Source organism: Chelonoidis abingdonii, chromosome 4 (assembly GCF_003597395.2).
Source record: "Chelonoidis abingdonii isolate Lonesome George chromosome 4, CheloAbing_2.0, whole genome shotgun sequence".
NCBI classification, from domain to species: Eukaryota; Metazoa; Chordata; order Testudines; family Testudinidae; genus Chelonoidis; species Chelonoidis abingdonii.
In genome coordinates, this window is record NC_133772.1 from 132,550,434 (window position 1) to 132,568,613 (window position 18,180).

At 43.5% G+C, this 18,180-nt stretch overlaps 1 protein-coding gene across 2 annotated transcripts in view; it reads left to right on the forward strand.

Moving 5' to 3' along the window:
• The window catches only part of RCOR1 (REST corepressor 1), a 136,102-nt gene that overhangs the window by 94,582 nt on the left and 23,340 nt on the right, over window positions 1–18,180 (forward strand). For both annotated transcript variants that reach the window (XR_004373322.2, XM_032777404.2), the window contains exons 4-6: window positions 7,370–7,422; window positions 11,833–11,994; window positions 14,417–14,535. Coding sequence is in view for 1 of the 2 variants with exons in the window: in XM_032777404.2 (XP_032633295.1) it covers window positions 7,370–7,422; window positions 11,833–11,994; window positions 14,417–14,535 (334 nt within the window). In the remaining variant the exon portion in view is untranslated. The remainder of the gene's footprint in view (window positions 1–7,369; window positions 7,423–11,832; window positions 11,995–14,416; window positions 14,536–18,180) is intronic.

Sequence of the window (18,180 nt, forward strand, 5' to 3'; positions counted from 1 at the left end):
TCCAACTGGTTCCCGACTGTCGGTAGCTGTCTGGAGTGCCAGCTTCCAGATTGCAATAGCCACCCACTTCTCCACCGTCAGGGCAGCTCTCAATCTGTTGTCCTTGCACCACAGGTGGGGGCGAGCTCAGCAACAGTCCCATGAAGTGGTTTCTCATCTGAAAGTTCTTGCCACACTATCGTCATTCAGACTTCCATGACTGTGATCCCACCACTCAGTGCTTGTTTCCTGAGCCAAAAGTGGCGTTCCACGGTGCTGAGCATTTCCATGAATGCAGAAGCAATTGTTCATACGCGTCAGGCAACTCGCTATCATCGTCAGACTCCTCATCACTTTGTATCTTAAGGAATAGCTCAACTGCAAAACGTGATGTGCTGGTGAGACTCGTCAGCATACTCAGCAGTTCGGGCTCCATTTCCCACAGAAATCGCGCTGCACAGAAACCATTGAGAGAGTCAAGATGGTGCAAACGTGGACGGAAAAACGGGGATTGCTGGTATGTGAAGCGATGCATCACGGGGCGTTGGACAGGAAGCAATGACCACACTCTCCGCCCCTTCCACAACTCACGGCGCCAAAATGGGACGAGGTGCTCTGTGGATAGCTGCCCATAATGCACCACTCCCAACACGCTGCAAATGTGGCCACTCTGCAGTGCTGGTAGCTGTCAAATGTGGCACACTCCAGCACTTTCCCACACAGCTGTATGAAGACAGCTTTAACTCCAGTGCTGCACACCTGCAAGTGTAGCCAAACCCTTAGTCTGCATCCGCAAAAGAACAGGAGTGCTTGTGGCACCTTAGAGTCTAAGGCTTGGCTACGTTGGCACTTTACAGCGCTGCAACTTTCGCACTCAGGGTGTGAAAAAACACCCCCTGAGCGCTGCAAGATGCAGCGCTGTAAAGTGTCAGTGTAATCAGGGTGGCAGCGCTGGAGCGCGGCTCCAGCGCTGCACTCTACACCGTAAGGATGTGTTTACAAGCAGCGCGCGGGAGCTCTCTCCCAGCGCTGCGGCTCTGACTACACTCACACTTCGAAATTTCTAATGTAGCCAGGCCTAACACATTTATTTCAGCATAAGCTTTGTGGGCTACAGCTGAGCATTACGCACATTGAATCTATTCCCCAGTTAAGTATCTTCACAGCTTCTTGTCAAACTGTCTTAAATGGCTATCTTATTACATACAAAAGCTTTTTCCTCCTGCTGACAACAGTTCATCTTAATTAATTAGCCTCTTAGAATTGGTTGGGAAACTCCCACCTTTTCATGTTCTCTGTATGTATATACATCTCCTCTCTATATGTTCCATCTGTGCATCCGAAGAAGGGGGCTGTAGCCCACAAAAGCTTATGCTCAAATAAATTTGTTAGTCTCTAAGTGCCACAAGTACTCCTGTGTGTTTTTTTTTTTTTTTTCCCAGCAAGTAACCTCTCCCTCCAGAGGCCGGGAGAGTGTCTTGCTCCTTCCCCACTGATGCTGGGTTGGGTGCAACCTGTCTATCTCCTTTTGGTGGTTGCCCTAACAGCTCTCTTTTGCACTGGAGAGAGGTGATTAGCAAGTGTTTCCCACTTCTTTCTGCCTGCAGCATACAGGCAGAGCAGGGTGCCATTAGCAGGTCTTTTATGCCTGACCATCCTTCTGGGAGGTGGAGGGAAGAGAGACTCGAGCTGTGGACAGGGGATGTTTGGGTAAGCAGATGCTTCCCATCCTGTGTGCTGGCCAGAGCAGAACATTGTGAGGGGGTGGGAGAGTTTGCTCTTATGCACCAGCCAAGCACAAAACCCGTGAAAGCAGGAGCCTTCCTGAAGATGTACAGGAATCTTCCTTTTGCACGGTCTGGTTTCTAATAGCAACAATGACCCTCGTAGGAATCAGACACTTCATTTGTCACAAACTGTCATTTTCTTAAACATCATTGTCTTTGGCATGGTCTACACTGGAAAGTCTTGCTGGCATGGTTGTGTCAGTTAGGCCAGTGACTCTCAACCTTTCCAGACTACTGTACCCGTTTCAGGAGTCTGATTTGTCTCACGTACTCCTGAATTTCACCTCACTTAAACTACTTGCTTACAAAATCAATTCAGAAGTGCCACAGCGCACTATTATTGAAAAATTGCTTATTCTCATTTGTACTATATCATTATAAATCACTTGGAATATAAATATTATTTACATTTCAGTGTATAGTATATGGAGCTGTATAAACAAGTCGTTGTCTATATGAAGTTTTAGTTTGTACTGACTTTGCTTGTGCATTTTACGTAGCCTCTCGTAAAACTAGACAAATGTCTAGATGAGTTGAGTACCCCCTGGAAGACCTCTGCGTACCCCCAGGGATCCACATGCTCCTGGTTGAGAACCACTGAGTTATGCCATGTCTACACTACAGAATTCTCGACCTAACCTACTTCTGCATAAAGCCACAGCAGTTATTAAATTGCTTGTGTGTGGTGCGTGTCCTCACCAGGAGTGCTTGTATCGATCTGTGTTGTCAGTGTAAAACATTGTGGGACTGCTCCTGAAAGCCAGTAACAGTCGACATAAGCAACACAGTGTTCATGCTGACACTGCGTCCACTCAATTGCATCAACCGTGCCTCTACATCGCTCAGGGAGGTGGTGTTACTAAATCGGCGTAGAGAGGCACTTTGTCAGGGGGAACCAAATTTAAGCGAAACCCTTAGGTCGACACAAGGCAGCTTACGTCGATCTAACCCTGTACTGTACACCAAGCCTTAGGAGTGTGACCCTGTCCCCCCAATAGACATAGCTGTGCTGGCGAAAGCCCTAGTGCAGACAAAGAGTAGGTCTATACTTAACATACTACATCGGCGCATATGCACTAATGCTGCTGTAATGCTTTAATGAGGCTGCTGTACACCGAGGGGGGGAGAGTTCTCTGGTCAGCGTAGTTAATACGCCTTCCTGAGAAGCAGTAGCTATATCAACAGGAGAAGCCCTCCCGCTGACATAGCACTGTCTACACTGGGGGTTAGGTCAGTAGAACTATGCTGCTCAGGGATGTGAAAGTCTCTGTGGTGTAGACCAGACCACAATTATGCTGGCAAAAAGGCATTTTTCTAGAACAGCATAGGCTATGTCTACACTGGAAATTCTACAGTGGCACAGTTGCAGGGGTTCTTCCATCGCTGTATTAGACCCATCTCAGAGAGGTGGTAGCTAGGTCGATGGAAGAACTCTTCTGTTGACCTAGTACTGCCTATGCTGGAGCTTAGGTTGGATTAACTATGGGCATGGCTACACTACGCTTGAAAGTTAGAGCACATTAAAGTAGCCCTGGGTGCCCTAACTCCTGAGGTGTCCACACTGACAAGGCATGTAGAGCACCTGGACTCTGCAGCTGGAGTGCTCCTGGTAATCCACCTCCACAAGAAGCATAGAGCTTGCTGCGCCCTGGCTGAAACGCCTGGGTGTCAGTGTGAATGACGTGTTGCATTGTGATTGGCCTCCGGAGACATCCCATAATCCCCTGAAGTCAAGTGGCCACTCTGGTTATTATTTTGAAATTGGCTGTAGGCATGTGGATATCCCCTTTCAAAGCTTCATTTCTGACAACTGGCATGCTTATCTGCTCTGGGACAAAACAAACCATTAGTGTGGAATGCTGCTGCTGGTGTGTGTGTGTGTGTGTGTGTGAGAGAGGGAGTGGGGAGGGGGGGTCTTTTGCTGTGTGAACTTACAAGACAGCATGCTAACACATTCTCAGCCCCCCAAAATACACTATCTCTCCCCCTACATACACACAACACATTTCACCCCACCCCCATTTGAAAAACATGTCACAGCTACTTGTACACCGGGATAGCTACCACCATGCACTGCTCTTTGTGGTGTTGCAAAAGCTGCTAATATGGCCACACCAGTGCGATTGCAGCTGACAGTGTAAACACATAGCAGTGTTTTCCCTGCTGTGGTCTCCGAAGGCTGGTTTAACTCCTAGCACTCTACATCTGCAAGTGTAGCCAAGCCCTAAGTCTCTTAGGGGTGTGAGTTTTTTCACAGCCCTGAATGATTGTAGCTAGGTTAACCTAACTTTGTAGTGCAGACCAGCCCTTAGGGTATGTCTGCGTTGCAGTCAGAGGTCTGACTGCTGCATGTGTAGACATCCCTGAACTAACTTTAAAGCTTGTCTTCACTGGGACCTTACCTTGGCAGAGAAACATCCTTCAAGGATGTGAGAAGTCCCCCCTCCCCAGAGCTGTAGCTATGCCAACCTAACCCAAAGTGTAGACAGTGCTAGGTCACTGGAAGAATTCTTCTGTCAACCTAGCAATTACCTCTCGGGGAGGTGGAGTGCCTATGCTGACAGGAGAACCTTTCAGTTGGTATAGGTAGTGTCAATGATACAGAGGCACCACTGCAACAATTTTAAGTGTAGACATTCCGTCAATCTAGCTAATTTGGGTACCAAAGCTAATTCAGGTATGTCTTCACATGCTGTAGTCACCCCTATGGTTGTGGTGTGGGCATGCTCTTAAACACAATACAGGTGAGTCTTATCTTACGCGGGGGTTCCGTTCCGCAGTTAGCGCGTAAAGCGAAAACCGCGTATAGTCAAAATTACATTGAGTTGAATGGTGGGTGGAATCGTCTGCACTACAGGTACAGTATTAAAATTGTTGTTCTCTTTTTTTTTTTTTTGTTTTTTGTTTTTGCCGACCGTGTAAAGCTGAAATCACGCATGTTAAATGCGCGTAAGATGCGACAGAGCTGTAGTCTGGATTCTTCCTTGTAACAGCACTCAAGTCTCTGGGGTTACACTGGAAAGGAATGTGGTGCAGTGGTTCTATAAAGAAACAACTAGAATCTGCCGGCACTGTTTTTACAGCACAGCTTGTACTCCGCAAACTTCTGTTAGTCAGGTCTGTTTGCTTACATACTAACAGCAGCCAGTAGATTCTTCACGTGCATACGTCACCTAAAGTCTTCCTGGCCAGGGAAATCATGGAGCAGGAGAGGTAATCTCTCAGGTAGCTAGGGAGGTTTCCATGGTGGGCTTTCCATCTCGAAATGGAGACTGTGGGACCTGGACTCTGTATTGAATGAGGAGATCACTTGTGAGATGTTTTCAGGGGGATCTGCTTTGCTAAGCAGAGGAGCTGCTATGCTTTGTACCAGTTGAGGTGTTTTCAGAGTGAGTGGCTTAAATCCCAGGGAGGAGTTGCAATAATTGAGCTTGGAGGTCGCAAATGCCTAGATCACTGTGGACAGGCTCAAGTCTTCCAGAATGGAGTGCAATTTTGTGACAAGGCCAAGATGGAAGGATGTGTGTTTTATGTGGCATATGTGGGTCTCAGCTGTGGCAACTCAAGTATCTGGTAATACTAAGGAGTTGAATCTGAAAGGATCCAATGAGTGACTCAAGTCCATAAGCAACAGCATGGCCCTACTTAATGCAAAGGGTAATACCTACAAGATAGGAGCAAAGGATCTAGAATTGCCAAACACCTCAGAACTTTCATGAACTAAGTGGCCTCATTTGCTGCTTGCAACTTCCTGGTTTATTGACACAATAGATTTACTTACACACACACACACACACACACACACACACACTCTCTCTCTCTCTCTCTCTCTCTCTCTCTCTTTCAGTATGAAAGTTGCTTTTCTACTGTTTGTTTTCCTCTCCTGGCATACACACACACAAGCACACTGTGCCTCCCGTCCAGAGTTCTGGTGTGAGGCCGCTAGTAGTTTGCTTCACCGCATACTTAGTTCTTCTGTAAAATGATGAAGTTCTATTACTGTTGCTATCGCTGTAGTGAGCCCTCTTCCTATTCTTTTTAGCTAGGTTTGAATTTATAGAAAAGACATTAGTGAATGGTTTAAAATATGTGGTTTTTAATTGCTGTAGCTGTTAAGCAATTTATTGGAAGGGAAAACTCTTTAAATCTCCAAGGGGAAGAAATTATGGATAAAAATGGTGAAATAGTATCTGGAACTATAGATCTTTTCTCACTTGAAGAGCCAGTTAATGCAGCAATCTTTTCCCTAAGTGATTGACATTCCCAAGAGCTTAGTACTGTCTCTAGCATTTAAGTTTTTGTTGGACCTTAAGGCAAAGCACTTAATCACGTATAAAATATCTACATCAAGAAAAGTTACGGGTGCATAGCATAGTCAAACACTCAATCTGGGAAACATCCTAATTAAGGTTTCCTGTGCAACCCTAATTTTTCCCGCTTGTGTACAGTACTTGGATTGTGATACACGCTTACATGGGATGTGATCACAAAATTTCCACAGGACTCCTATGTCATTCGGTGGACAGGATGGATGGTACTTGGGGAATAACGCAATTTTATATGGTATTCCTTTCAGTTTGTGGCCTCATGCTTTGTTTACTTCACCCCATCCAAGTTGCACTGAGTATGGAATTGTTTGTTTCCTCGTGGGCTTTTCCATGGCACTCATCACTATAGTAACCAGCTGCTTCACAAAGATTGATGAAATTATTTTTACAGTGCCCCTGAGAGCTTTTAGAAAGGTGTTGTCTCAGCTCCCCATCTGTAAAATTGGGACATGGATCTCTAGGCCAATATTAAGGGTCTACTAATATCAGGTGCCCCACTGAAGATGTATATTTTCCCCTTCTTCAAAAGCTGCTCAGCCCTCTCCACTCCTGTTGATTTTCCTTGGAGTGAAGAGCTCAGCATATCTGAAAACCAGACCTTAGGTGTCCCAAGATGAGCATCCAGAAAACAAGGAACCAACACTTAGTTGATAATTTTGAAGATTTTTGAGTTAAGAATTCAGGCAGGCATCTATCCTTTCTCTTTTTGCAGTCCCCTTGCCATTTTAATAACCACCTTTCAACTGCAGCTGCAAATCACAATAGTCTTATAAACAACTACCTGATTTGCCATCTATCCTTTTCATGAAAGGAAGCAGGAGTCTTTTGTGGTTATTAAAACAAACACATGGTGATTGTCCCTAAAGAGTGTGTATTGTCATTCATGAGCACAAAGGGGCAGAGTTAGGTTATATGAGCAAGATTAAAATAAATATCTTTGCCTGGTTGAAACCCTCAGCTGTTTCTGATCCTTAAGAATGCAGGCTTATGGGCTGATTCTTGCAACTCAACCTACTGGGAAAGTATTCAAACAGGATACCATGTGGTTGGGGTTTTTTGCTTGCATGTGTTTTAAATATAGCTTTCCCCAAGTTTTCTACAGGGGATGTGATGTCCATTACTGGGCAATAGGTGAATAATATGGGTAATAAGTAACCATTAGCCTCCTCCCTGTTTAGACTCAAAGCAACTGGATTTTATATCCTCTGTTGTAGACTGAAAAGTGAGGCAAGGCCCATGTGTGAAATGTCTTCAGGATCTATTTTTATTTTTCAGTGGATGAATACATTGCCATTGCTAAAGAGAAACATGGATACAACATGGAACAGGTAACACAACGATTATTTGCATTTCTTTATTTAAACTGACCTTTTTTTCCACAGTAGATACTAGAACTTGATTTAAAGCAAACTGCTACACTGCAAACTTTCTTCCCTCCACTCATCCAGTATAATAATTCTTTTCTGCAGTTCATCCTAATTTATCAATGATAGTTACTAAAATGCCCAAATATTGTTTTCAGAGTTTTGATGCAAACCTTCCATTGATTTTCAGTGGTATTTGGTCTTGTGTTGCAGGCTGAGCTATGTCTATGTTGGTAAAATTCTGGTCTCATTGCAGCCCATGACAAGGCTCTCCTTCACTTGAGTGAGGTCCAGATTTCACTCTGGCTTTTTCTATCTCCTGCTTAAGACCCGTCTCGACAAACACTTCAGCAGTTGGGTAGCTTCATGCACCTGAGAAGTTCCTCTGAATTAAGTGGAACGTCTTGTACATTAAGTTGTGTGGTGGGGAGGAGGGATGGTTTCTTCTGGTTTATTGTATTGGGAATAAAGGTATTGTCTCTACTGGAGGACTCTGACTTGAGAATTAGAAAAATGGCGCCCTTGCAAGAGCAATGGGACTGAAGGGGTGAGTGATTAAGAGGGGAAGAGGTTTTAGTCAGATGACCAAACCCTCATTTTTGTGTTAGCCATTGGAAGTGTAGGTCTTAAACATTCTTGAGAAGAGACATCTTAAAGTTTGAGCATCCCTGCTCTCTTCTCAGTTAAGGTGTGAGAAACCATACAATACATGTGCTCTGAGCTGTCCAGCAGATGCTCCAGCAAAACCATGGAAGATCAAAGCTGACATTCATGATATTTCTAGGACCAAAAATGTAATAATAAACCCCCTTAAATCAGTGAATAGCCACAAGCCTAATTCACCCCCACCTTTTTAAAACAACACAGGTAACCTTTAAGGCTGAGATAGGTGTGTTGTTCTAATATGTGAAGTCATGAATAACTTCCTTAAAAAAACTAAGCCCCTCATATTTGAGTGACAACTTCTTCTATTCGATTTCAGTCGAAAGGTAAATGTTTTTGGAAAGTGAAAACTGATCAGACTTTGTTTAAAATTAAAAAAACTTATAAAACTGAGATGCAGCCAAGTGCCAGATCTGAAGCATTAAAAACTGAACACAAACATATGTTTTTAGATGTTGCGAGAGTTGTCTAAAGTTTGAAAACACATCTTCTCCTTGAACAGAAGGATTTTTGTGGCTGTGATGCTGTGACCAGAAGGGAGGGTGGGATGGAATGGGAATGTCTGGTTAAGGGGAGGGAGGGAGGAAGGAGAAAAGTGTGTGTTGTGCTGCTGGGCTCTCTGGATTGAGGCATGACGACTCACTAAGCTGTGTAACTATGTGCTTGAATGATCAGTACCACCTGGCACTTTCTAAGCTCTGTGTTCTGTCCCCCTGTTCACTTGTCATGATTTGAGCCTATGATCAGCCAGGCTGGTGGCAATTGAACATTCGCTGTCAGGTTTACAGCGATCTGTGAAATGAGCTGATGGTCTCTGTCCTTCCCCTTATTCTACTAAATGAATTTGTCCTGTCCCCAGCCATTTCTTTTTGTTACTTAGGTCTCATTCTGATCTCTCATGGGGAGGGACAGATTATCCAAATCTGCCTACAGTGGGGTTCTTACCCATTTCTCTGAAGTATCTTGTACTGGCCACTATCAGAAACAGAATGCTAGAGTAGGGGGACCATGGGTCTGATCCAGTATGGCAATTCCTGTGTTCCTGTTTCTCCATAATGAAGTGTCTTGGAGAGGTAACAGTGGAAGAGAACCTTCCACTGTTCTTCCTTTGCAGGGCAGCATGTGCCCCAAAGATTTTGGTGGTTCTAGAATTTGAAAACCAAGCACTGCTAGGAAATGCACAGAATGTCCTTCCAGGATGGTTATTTTATGCAAATAGTCCTACTAATCCAATGTTCTAGACATTTTATTTTTGAAATTGGACTTTCCCAGGAAGAAATTGCATAACCATGGACACTTCCCCTTTCAGACCGATGTTAGACATGAGATCCTTTGGAGGGAGGAGGGGAAGAGTGAGAATTTGAGGGAACAATTCAAGCCTAGACAGCCAGCTTTAGGACTTTTGCCTCTGGCTCTGAGGTTATTAGCCAGTGGTGGTGGCAAGCATTTGACTGTGTGTATGCACATGCGTGCACGCACTAGTGAGAGCCAGTCCTCTAGGGCTCAGGCCACTATATCAGGTGGCGGCCTAGAAGATCCCAAGTGGGGGGTCAACCAAGGAGGCAATGGCCTTGCAAAGCTTGCTCCCTCCAAGGCATAGGGCAGCAGAGGAGAAGGTAGCAATTGCCTTGAGGATCCTGCCCTCCATCACATTCAGAGACACGGGTGCCAGTTTGTTGATGTAGCAGTAGGGAGCAGGTTTCTCTGTAAGGGTGAATGGGACTTTTCCTTAAAGCTCAGCTGTCTGCTGGGCTTCATGTCCAGCTGGCTGCATTTGTTCTGTATGCAACTCATCTGTTCTAGCCCTCTCCTTCTCTCTCGTACTTGTAGCTGGGTTCTGTACCAACAGCTAAATGGATACATGCAGGGAGGGACAAGTAGAGTTCTTTCCTAGGGAGGAGGGGTGGGTAGAAGAACTTAGAATTGTAAATCCCTGTGGGCACTATTGCTAGCTGTGTAAAAGCAGCTTATTTGTAAAATGTCTTCCTTCTAGAAGTAATGTCTGTTTAAAAGAATATTGTAAGTGTTAAAAGCCTGACCCATTAAAAAAAAACAAACAAACAAACACACACACACTTGTGTTCCTTGCCCTTTGTCTGAGGTTGGTATGTGGGCCAACTTCCGCTCTTTTTAAGAACATTTACCGCTTTTGCCCTTTCAGCATATCTCCTCTTTGTGCAATGTATTTCTGTACTAATGTCCAGCTTGTATAGTTTCACATAGGGATATTTGGGAAGGTACCCAGGTGAGACTGGGTCTGATATTAAAAAAGAAGAAACCATAATGCTTGTAAAATCTTTCATGTGCCTCTATACTAGCTAGTTAAGCTCTCCCCTCCCAACTGTCTAGTTGTATTTTTTTAATTCACGTGACATCTTCAAAACCATGACGTGTTAAAGACTCTTCTGGTTCTGTATCATGGTGAAGGGGAAGAAATCTAGATATTTAGCAGGGAGAGTCTGGTTTCATGAGGAAGAGAACTGGGGTGAAGCAAGCATTTAGTCATATAGTTGCAGAATCTGCTGGAGCGAGAACTTTGTGCCCAGAAAGGAACTGGGGTTTTTGCATAGCAAAGTGGGATGGGGAAACCCCAGTTTCAGAGGTAGCACTGGCAGTCTGAATGGACTGGGTGAAACTACTAGATGGGGGGGAGTTATGGTGGCAGAACCAGAGTCAACTTTGCATATGTCAAACAGATAATATTTTAGTCAGCGGGTCGGGGATCGTTTTCACTTAACAGCAGTTCTGAAACAAGTTGCAAATTTTTATTTTAAATATTTGTAGTGCGGTGGGGTTAGGCCCTTCTGAAATGACTCTGGGGAGGCTAACGGCACCAAAAATAATACTCCATCAGAGTGAAGGGTCAGAATGCTCTTTTGCCATCCATCTCCGGAGGGTGGTAGATTTTGAGTGAATACTTCTTAGAGGGCTCACTTGGGCAAGCATTCATTAGTGCCAGGGGGTGCAGTGGGTGTAATTCAGTTTTCTGAACTGGAGACTCGGGGTTGCAAGTGAAGGAGATGAAGTTAGGGGGAATAAATGATAGTCGTCATCCCCCGAGTGATAGTGAGCTATGCCCCTGCTTTGTCAGGGGCAGCTCAGTCAACAAATAAGACTGTCCTCTCCCTCCTCAAAAAAAGAGCACAGAAATACCCAATCAAATAGACCAGTATCAAGACATGAACACCAATAGGAAGTTGTCTCACCTGCTAACTCTGCCTGTAGTTTAGTTTAATCTCTGCGTTACACACATTTTTCTAGCTCTTTACTTTGTCCTTGGCTAAATTCTCTGCGTCTGTGCCATTTTTCCTGGAAGACCTTTTTTTATTTTTATTTTTTAAATTCTAGCAGAAATGTCCACCCTACTTGCCTTTTCCTGCAGCAATCTCTAGCGGCCTTTCAGCAATAGAACTCTTTCCTTTTGCTGCTTACACAACATGGGCCAGTTTCTGATGCTTCACAGTCCAGAGTGGTAATAGGTCAGATGCCAGGTTCTTGCTGTCACTTAAGCTTCTGCGGCCTCAAACACGTGCATCTGAGGTCAGAGTCATAGACTCGTAGGTCAGAAGGGCCAATATGATCATCTAGTCTGACCTCCTGCCCTTTTGTAACTTTCGTGCTGCCCTATTACTTGTATCAATGTAAGAACTGTATATTCCCTCTCCTCGCCTCATTGTAACTCAATTTCTCTTGTGTCCGTGTTTCTTTCAGGCCCTTGGAATGCTCTTTTGGCACAAGCATAATATTGAGAAATCCTTGGCTGATTTGCCCAACTTTACTCCATTCCCAGACGAGTGGACAGTGGAAGACAAGGTCTTGTTCGAACAGGCCTTTAGTTTCCATGGGAAAACATTTCATAGAATTCAGCAGATGGTAAGTAGGATCATAATAATTAGACCTGGAAGAAACTGTTGTGGTCACCTTGTCCAATACAGGTTTGTTAGCAATCATGTAACTGCTCGTTTTGAAGATTGTCTGGCGTAGGGGTAGGTTGTTGGGGGAAAGCTTGACTCTTGCATTGTCATTCAGAGGAGGACTATACTGATTTGGGAGGGACTATTTTATCACCTCACATTCCTCTAGCAGCAGACACAGAATCTGCTTGTCATCCAAAGAAAGTCTTTTAGAAGCAGAATCTGACTCTTTTACAATCTTGAGAGACAGCTCTGGCTATAGAATTGGTATTGCTTTTAATTTGTCACTCATGGGGCCTCTCTTCATTTTATTGTGTTGCAGTAGTACTTAGCGGCCTAAATGAGGGTTTTGGGCCCCATTGTGCAATGAATGGCACACATACCTAATGAAAAACAGTCCTTTCCCCAACGAGCTTTATTGAATCTGCTTTACTTTTTTTTTTTAACATTGTTTGGTTTTTTAGGAGTTTTATGCATTTTATGTTGGCAATAAGTGCCTATTAAGTATCATATGGTAGCGTTAGTGCTTGAGGATTGTAGATTTAATTCCCTGTTTTCAATCACTCAGTCTTTATGAAACTTTACCATTGGAGCTGAAATTTTCTAGGCTTGGTATCTGCCTGAAAGTGAACTTTTTTGGGGGGAGGAAATTTTCAGCAAAAACACAAAACCACCAGCTTCATTTTGGAAGGGATGGAGAGTGGGAGTGAAACGAAAGTTTTAAACAGTTTTTCAACTGGGATGGGAGGTTGAAATTTGAAAGTTGGAAACTATCCCTCAAGTGAAAATGCCTTTGACTAGTCCAGTGAAGCTCTGGCTTTGATTGGACAGTTCCAACCCTTTGAAAACTAGCATATGCAGTATACTTTGCACAAGGCTTTTGGTCCACTCGTAAAGTGTGCCACTAAGGAAGGCTGCTGTGATGAGGGTGACCAGACACCCTTCTATTGTCTTATATATGCAACTATTAACTCGGCCACATCCCCCACCCGGAAAAAAAAATCCCATTTTTTTTTCACACTTGCTATCTGGTCACCCTAGCAGTGCTCCATGCATTGCTGACTTAGCTGAATAGTAAAAAGTGATCTGACTGTTCCAAAGGATAGGGAGGGCTGCTATGCACCTTTGTAAGTGCTCATCCTCCCTTAAAATCTCCTCATGCAGGTGTATGAACAGGATTCATGTGGTGCCCAGCCAAATAATTCCAGGTTATAGATCTGGATGACTGCCTCCTGACAATATTTATGCAAAACTAGTAGAGCTCTGAAGGCCTGGAGAGTGAAGCATCTTTCAGGGTTTTTTCCCCATTTTTTCCGTTTAAATGTAAAATAAAAGAATCCCTCAGTAATGTCACCTGTAAACTGATTGTAAAACATGTAAGGGAGCCTGTTATGTAGCACAGGTAAGCACCAAATTAGGAAAATCACAGTTCAGGTGATTGGCCGTAACTCTGTCCCCTTGTGAACGTGGATTATAGTGCATTAATGCCAGACTCATATACTGCTTCTCAGTAATGAATTTCAGGACACTTTTTGAGCAACTTTTGATATGCATGTAGCATCCTGTAGTGTTGTGTGCTGGGTAAACACTCTGACAGAATATAGTGCACTTTTCATATAAACGACTAAGTATTGGCTATACAACAAAAGAGTAAGTGCAAGTGTACTGACCTACCTATTCCAAAGTAACTGCATCCTTAATAACCTCATCCTTGAATTTGCACTGAGGAAGCCTGTGCTGGTATCCAGAAATAAACTACATAGTACGTGGGTGCTGACCGGTATTAAAATTGCACGTTTTAGAGCAGAGGTGTGAAACTCATTCCACGGAGAGGAACAGATGTACAGTTTTGGGGCTATTTACTGCCCTCAGTGTACACCAAATCTGCCACTGATAACCACAAGTACCTAAAGCCAAAACTTTGAAATTTTGGTCCTTAAATAAGAGGGACCTGACTTCCACCTGTAGCTCCCTGATTTTTAATGGAACTTGGATCAGGTCTTTAAAGTTATTGTTGCGTAGGGTGAGGTGAGGGACAAGAGTGGTGCAGGTCTCTTCTAGGCTAGCCTGCAGAATGCAAATAAGTCAGCTACCTTAATACGGGTTTAGTTGCTTGATGGAAGGCAGGCTTGTCATGTGGATATACAGGACAGTGAGAATGAAAATATTACAACTTGCTACACGCTTATCAAAGGTTGTAGAAAGAACCAGTATTGCATCCTTTTAAAACCTCTTTTGTTAATTTGAATAGATATTGCCACCCTATGTTGCTGGCTGTCGTAGTATGTACCAAAATCTGGTTCATCTGATGTGAAATCCTGGTAATGTTGTACATGTAAACCTGTGAAGACTTCTAAAAAGTGTAACTATTTTATTTTCAGCTTCCTGACAAATCGATAGCCAGTTTGGTGAAATTTTACTACTCCTGGAAAAAGACAAGGACTAAAACCAGCGTGATGGACCGCCATGCTCGTAAACAAAAAAGGGAACGGGAAGAAAGGTATGTTTGCAGTGAGAGAGACTGTCTTGCCACTCAGATCTTTTTATGATGATCCTGGAATTTCTGGTAGCTTGGAAAGAACTAGAACTAGGATTTTTTTCCCTGGTGTGCCTGTTTTGTTTTTTTTTAAACCAGAATCTGTGTCCATGTAAACATTCATGACCAAATTCTACCATCTGATTCACATGCAACTCTCAAGTCCCTGTAAAGGGAGATCACAATGGTAACTCGAGGGCAGGTTTTTAGCCTTAAATGTAACATTCCATAGAATGGGAGGACCCCCTAAGTGGAAGATTGGCAATGTTTGGCACTCCCCTCTGTTCATTTTATCTACACACTTGTCCCAGCTGAAAGCTGCTACCAGCAAAACGCTTTCAGGGCCAAATTCTCTACCCAGTGCAATGGTCGAGTAGACTGGCTTTGTGATGGGAAGAGGAGGAGAGAGAAGAGCTCACACTAGCTGTGGTGGATGGAATTCTGTACCCACCCCTCTATTAATTGTGCATGTGATTTACTGTACAAATGTACCTGGCACGCTACAGGTCCCTAAGCCACTGAGCTTCAATAGATTCTTTGTTTCCACTACTTCAGGCTAAGGCCTGCAGCAGTCTCCATGGCTGCCATGCCTACCACACACTGCAGCACCTTTCAGGAAGGTTTGGCTGATAGTTCATATATTTAGCTACACAGATACTTCCTGGAGATAGACATTTATCTAACCTAGGATCTCTATCAGGGATGGTCCAGACAGTATTTGGTCCTGCCATGAGGGCAGGGGACTGGACTTGACGACCTCTCGAGGTCCCTTCCAGTCCTAGAGTCTATGAATCTATGAATCCTCTTTCTCTGGATAACCCCACTTGAACCTAGGGTAGTTGGGGCCTCGGTGGGCCATGGTTCCTTGGCACACTGAGGGGTTTGATGGTCTGCAAAGGTTCTCTGCATCCTCATCCTCCTTGTCTTTCCCCTCTCTACATAGCAGTGGCGCTTTTGCGACGCTTCAGATGTTTCTTGCCTTGTGAACTGGCGCTTTTCCCAACCCGCTCTAAAACACAATCTAGACATTTGTAGAGTCAGAACTTCTCTTCGAGCCACATCCCAGGAAAGGAGATGTCTTTCACAAGCTGGAAATGCTCTGCATATGCCTCCCATCAAACAGCTCCTATTTCATGACTGCTTAGCCCAGACCCTAGCTCCTGTGCCTCAAATAGGAGATCCCTATAGGAAGAGGGTCATTCCCATGGTATAGTTTGTTGAACCACACTGCAACAATGAGCCAGCAAGACTGTCTTCATCTTCCAGCTGGATTCACCACACCTGCTTAATTGGAAGGAAGAGAGTGGGCTCAAAGAAGAACACCACCATCCAACTAATCCCTTACTTGTTGGCTTTCCTTTGTCAGTGCCTCCCTTTCATACCGTTATTTCTCCGTCCCCCAAATGGTTTGTTTTATTAACTTTATTCAGTCGAAAAATAATTGCATTTCCTAAAAGGAGCACTGTCTTGTAGTTCATACTATATAGTTTAGTATTCAAAAAGGCTGCATCTGGCATTTTTTTCTATACTTGTAAACCACACTGAAATTACTGCCACCCAAAAATCTTTATAGTATAGTCTTTTATAAATGGTGTATCTAAGGTGCTATAAACTCCATGGAGAGCGAATAGATGGGCTGCTACATTTCTGAATGTCAAAGCCTTTGAGAGAAGCAACAGGAGCAGAGATACTTAGAGTATGTCTACACTATGGAAACTACATCAGGTTAGCTATGTCATTGTTGCTATGCTGGCATAACCCGGTAGTGTAGACGCAGCCTAAGTTGGTGGAAGGTTTTTGTTTTGATTTCTCTCCCCCCCGCCCCCATCAATATAGGAGAACTATCACCCTGAATGACAGAAGCTACGTTGATGGAAGCATTTGTCCAGTTATTTAGCTACATCTACACCCGGGGATAGGTTGACAAAGATACATCGGTCAGGAATGTGACTTATTCACATCCCTGACCGACATAGCTACATTGACTTAAGTTTTAGGTGTCAACCAAGCCATAGTGTTTGCTTTCCATATTCAACAAGCTAAAGAATGATTGGAAGGTTTATAACTTAGTTAAAAATCAAATAGCCAAGTAGAATAATTGCAGGAAAAAACCTATGGAATTTGTCTCTGCTTTGTGGGGCAGGGAGGAGAGCAGTGCTGTCATTTGAGCCTGAGGCTAGAATATGTGAATTCTAAAGCTAGTTTGTGTTCCAGACCTGTTCACTTGTGGATTAAGTTGTGCTTAGCTTAAGTAATGATTGTAATAAACCTCTGCAAAATGGGTTGGGTTAGGTTTAGTGGTCTCAATCTAGTTCATAATTATGTGACCCTCTAGACACAAATTTCCAGCACTATTGTCACCTTTTGATGTTGGTCTCAGCAGACACCAAAAACTGAATCAGTGTGGAGGCAAAACTGCACTCTGGCCCTTTAGAGTTAAGGCTAATTAATTAAAGGGGCAGTTAGAGGAATCTTGCCCTGCTGCTGAATGTGTTCTGTGACTAAACAGAGGAATTCCCAAGGCATCTTTCAGCAGCACTAAAACCACTTTAAAATAACCTCAAACAAACGTGGGACTCGGTTTTCAAAACGTGTTCTCTTATTTGTGTGCATGGGACTCTGTACATGCAGTATTCTGCTCCCAGAATTGACAGAATTTGCAATGACAAACTAGCTTGGGAATCAGTTTTGCACAGAAAAGCATGCAGCTTAGACGAAAAGGAAGGTTTGCACAAGTGACTGCAAATGGAAGACCGTTAACGCCACCTTAAAATGTGTCCCTTAGTGACAGAACAGGTGCACATGTCTTGTTCATATTCTTCACTTGGTTTATAATTTAAAATAATAAAGCAAAAAAACCTGAAAACTAAATGGTGAATCAGTGACTGTGGACTGTGCAGACAATGTACTCTGGAATTTTAAGAGGGTATGTAGAATATAATGCTGACTAAATACTGACTTCTACAGCTTGGCTAACTTAATGGGGTGCTTGATTTCATGGGACCAGTGAAACCTGCATGTGTCCTTTTTAAAATAAACATAGTCCAAATAATCTTCTCCTTGCATTCTGGGAACATCATAAAAAGCGGAGCAATTAACTACAGCGATGTATGGTACACTAATTCTAAACCATACATGGAAGTATACCATAATGTGAATGGTAGTCAAAAACTAAATTGGGATTCCACTAAAATTAAACTGGCTGGGTGTTCCAAGGCCACGTTCACTATGGCCCCAATTTGATGCTGCTTATTATTATTATTCAGTACTTGATAGAACAGGGGTCAGCAGCCTTTCAGAAGTGATGTGCCGAGTCTTCGTTTATTCACTCTAATTTAAGGTTTTGCGTGCCAGTAATACATTTTAATGTTTTTAGACGGTCTCTTTCTATAAGTCTATAATATTTAACTAAACTATTGTGTATGTAAAGTAAATAAGGTTTTTAAAATGTTTAAGAAGCTTCGTTTAAAATTAAATTAAAATGCAGAGCCCCTTGGACTGGTGGCCAGGACCCGGGCAGTGTGAGTGCCACCAAAAATCAGCTTGCGTGCCCCCTTCGGCACGCGTGCCATAGACTGCCAACCCCTGTGATAGAATATGCTTTTTCTT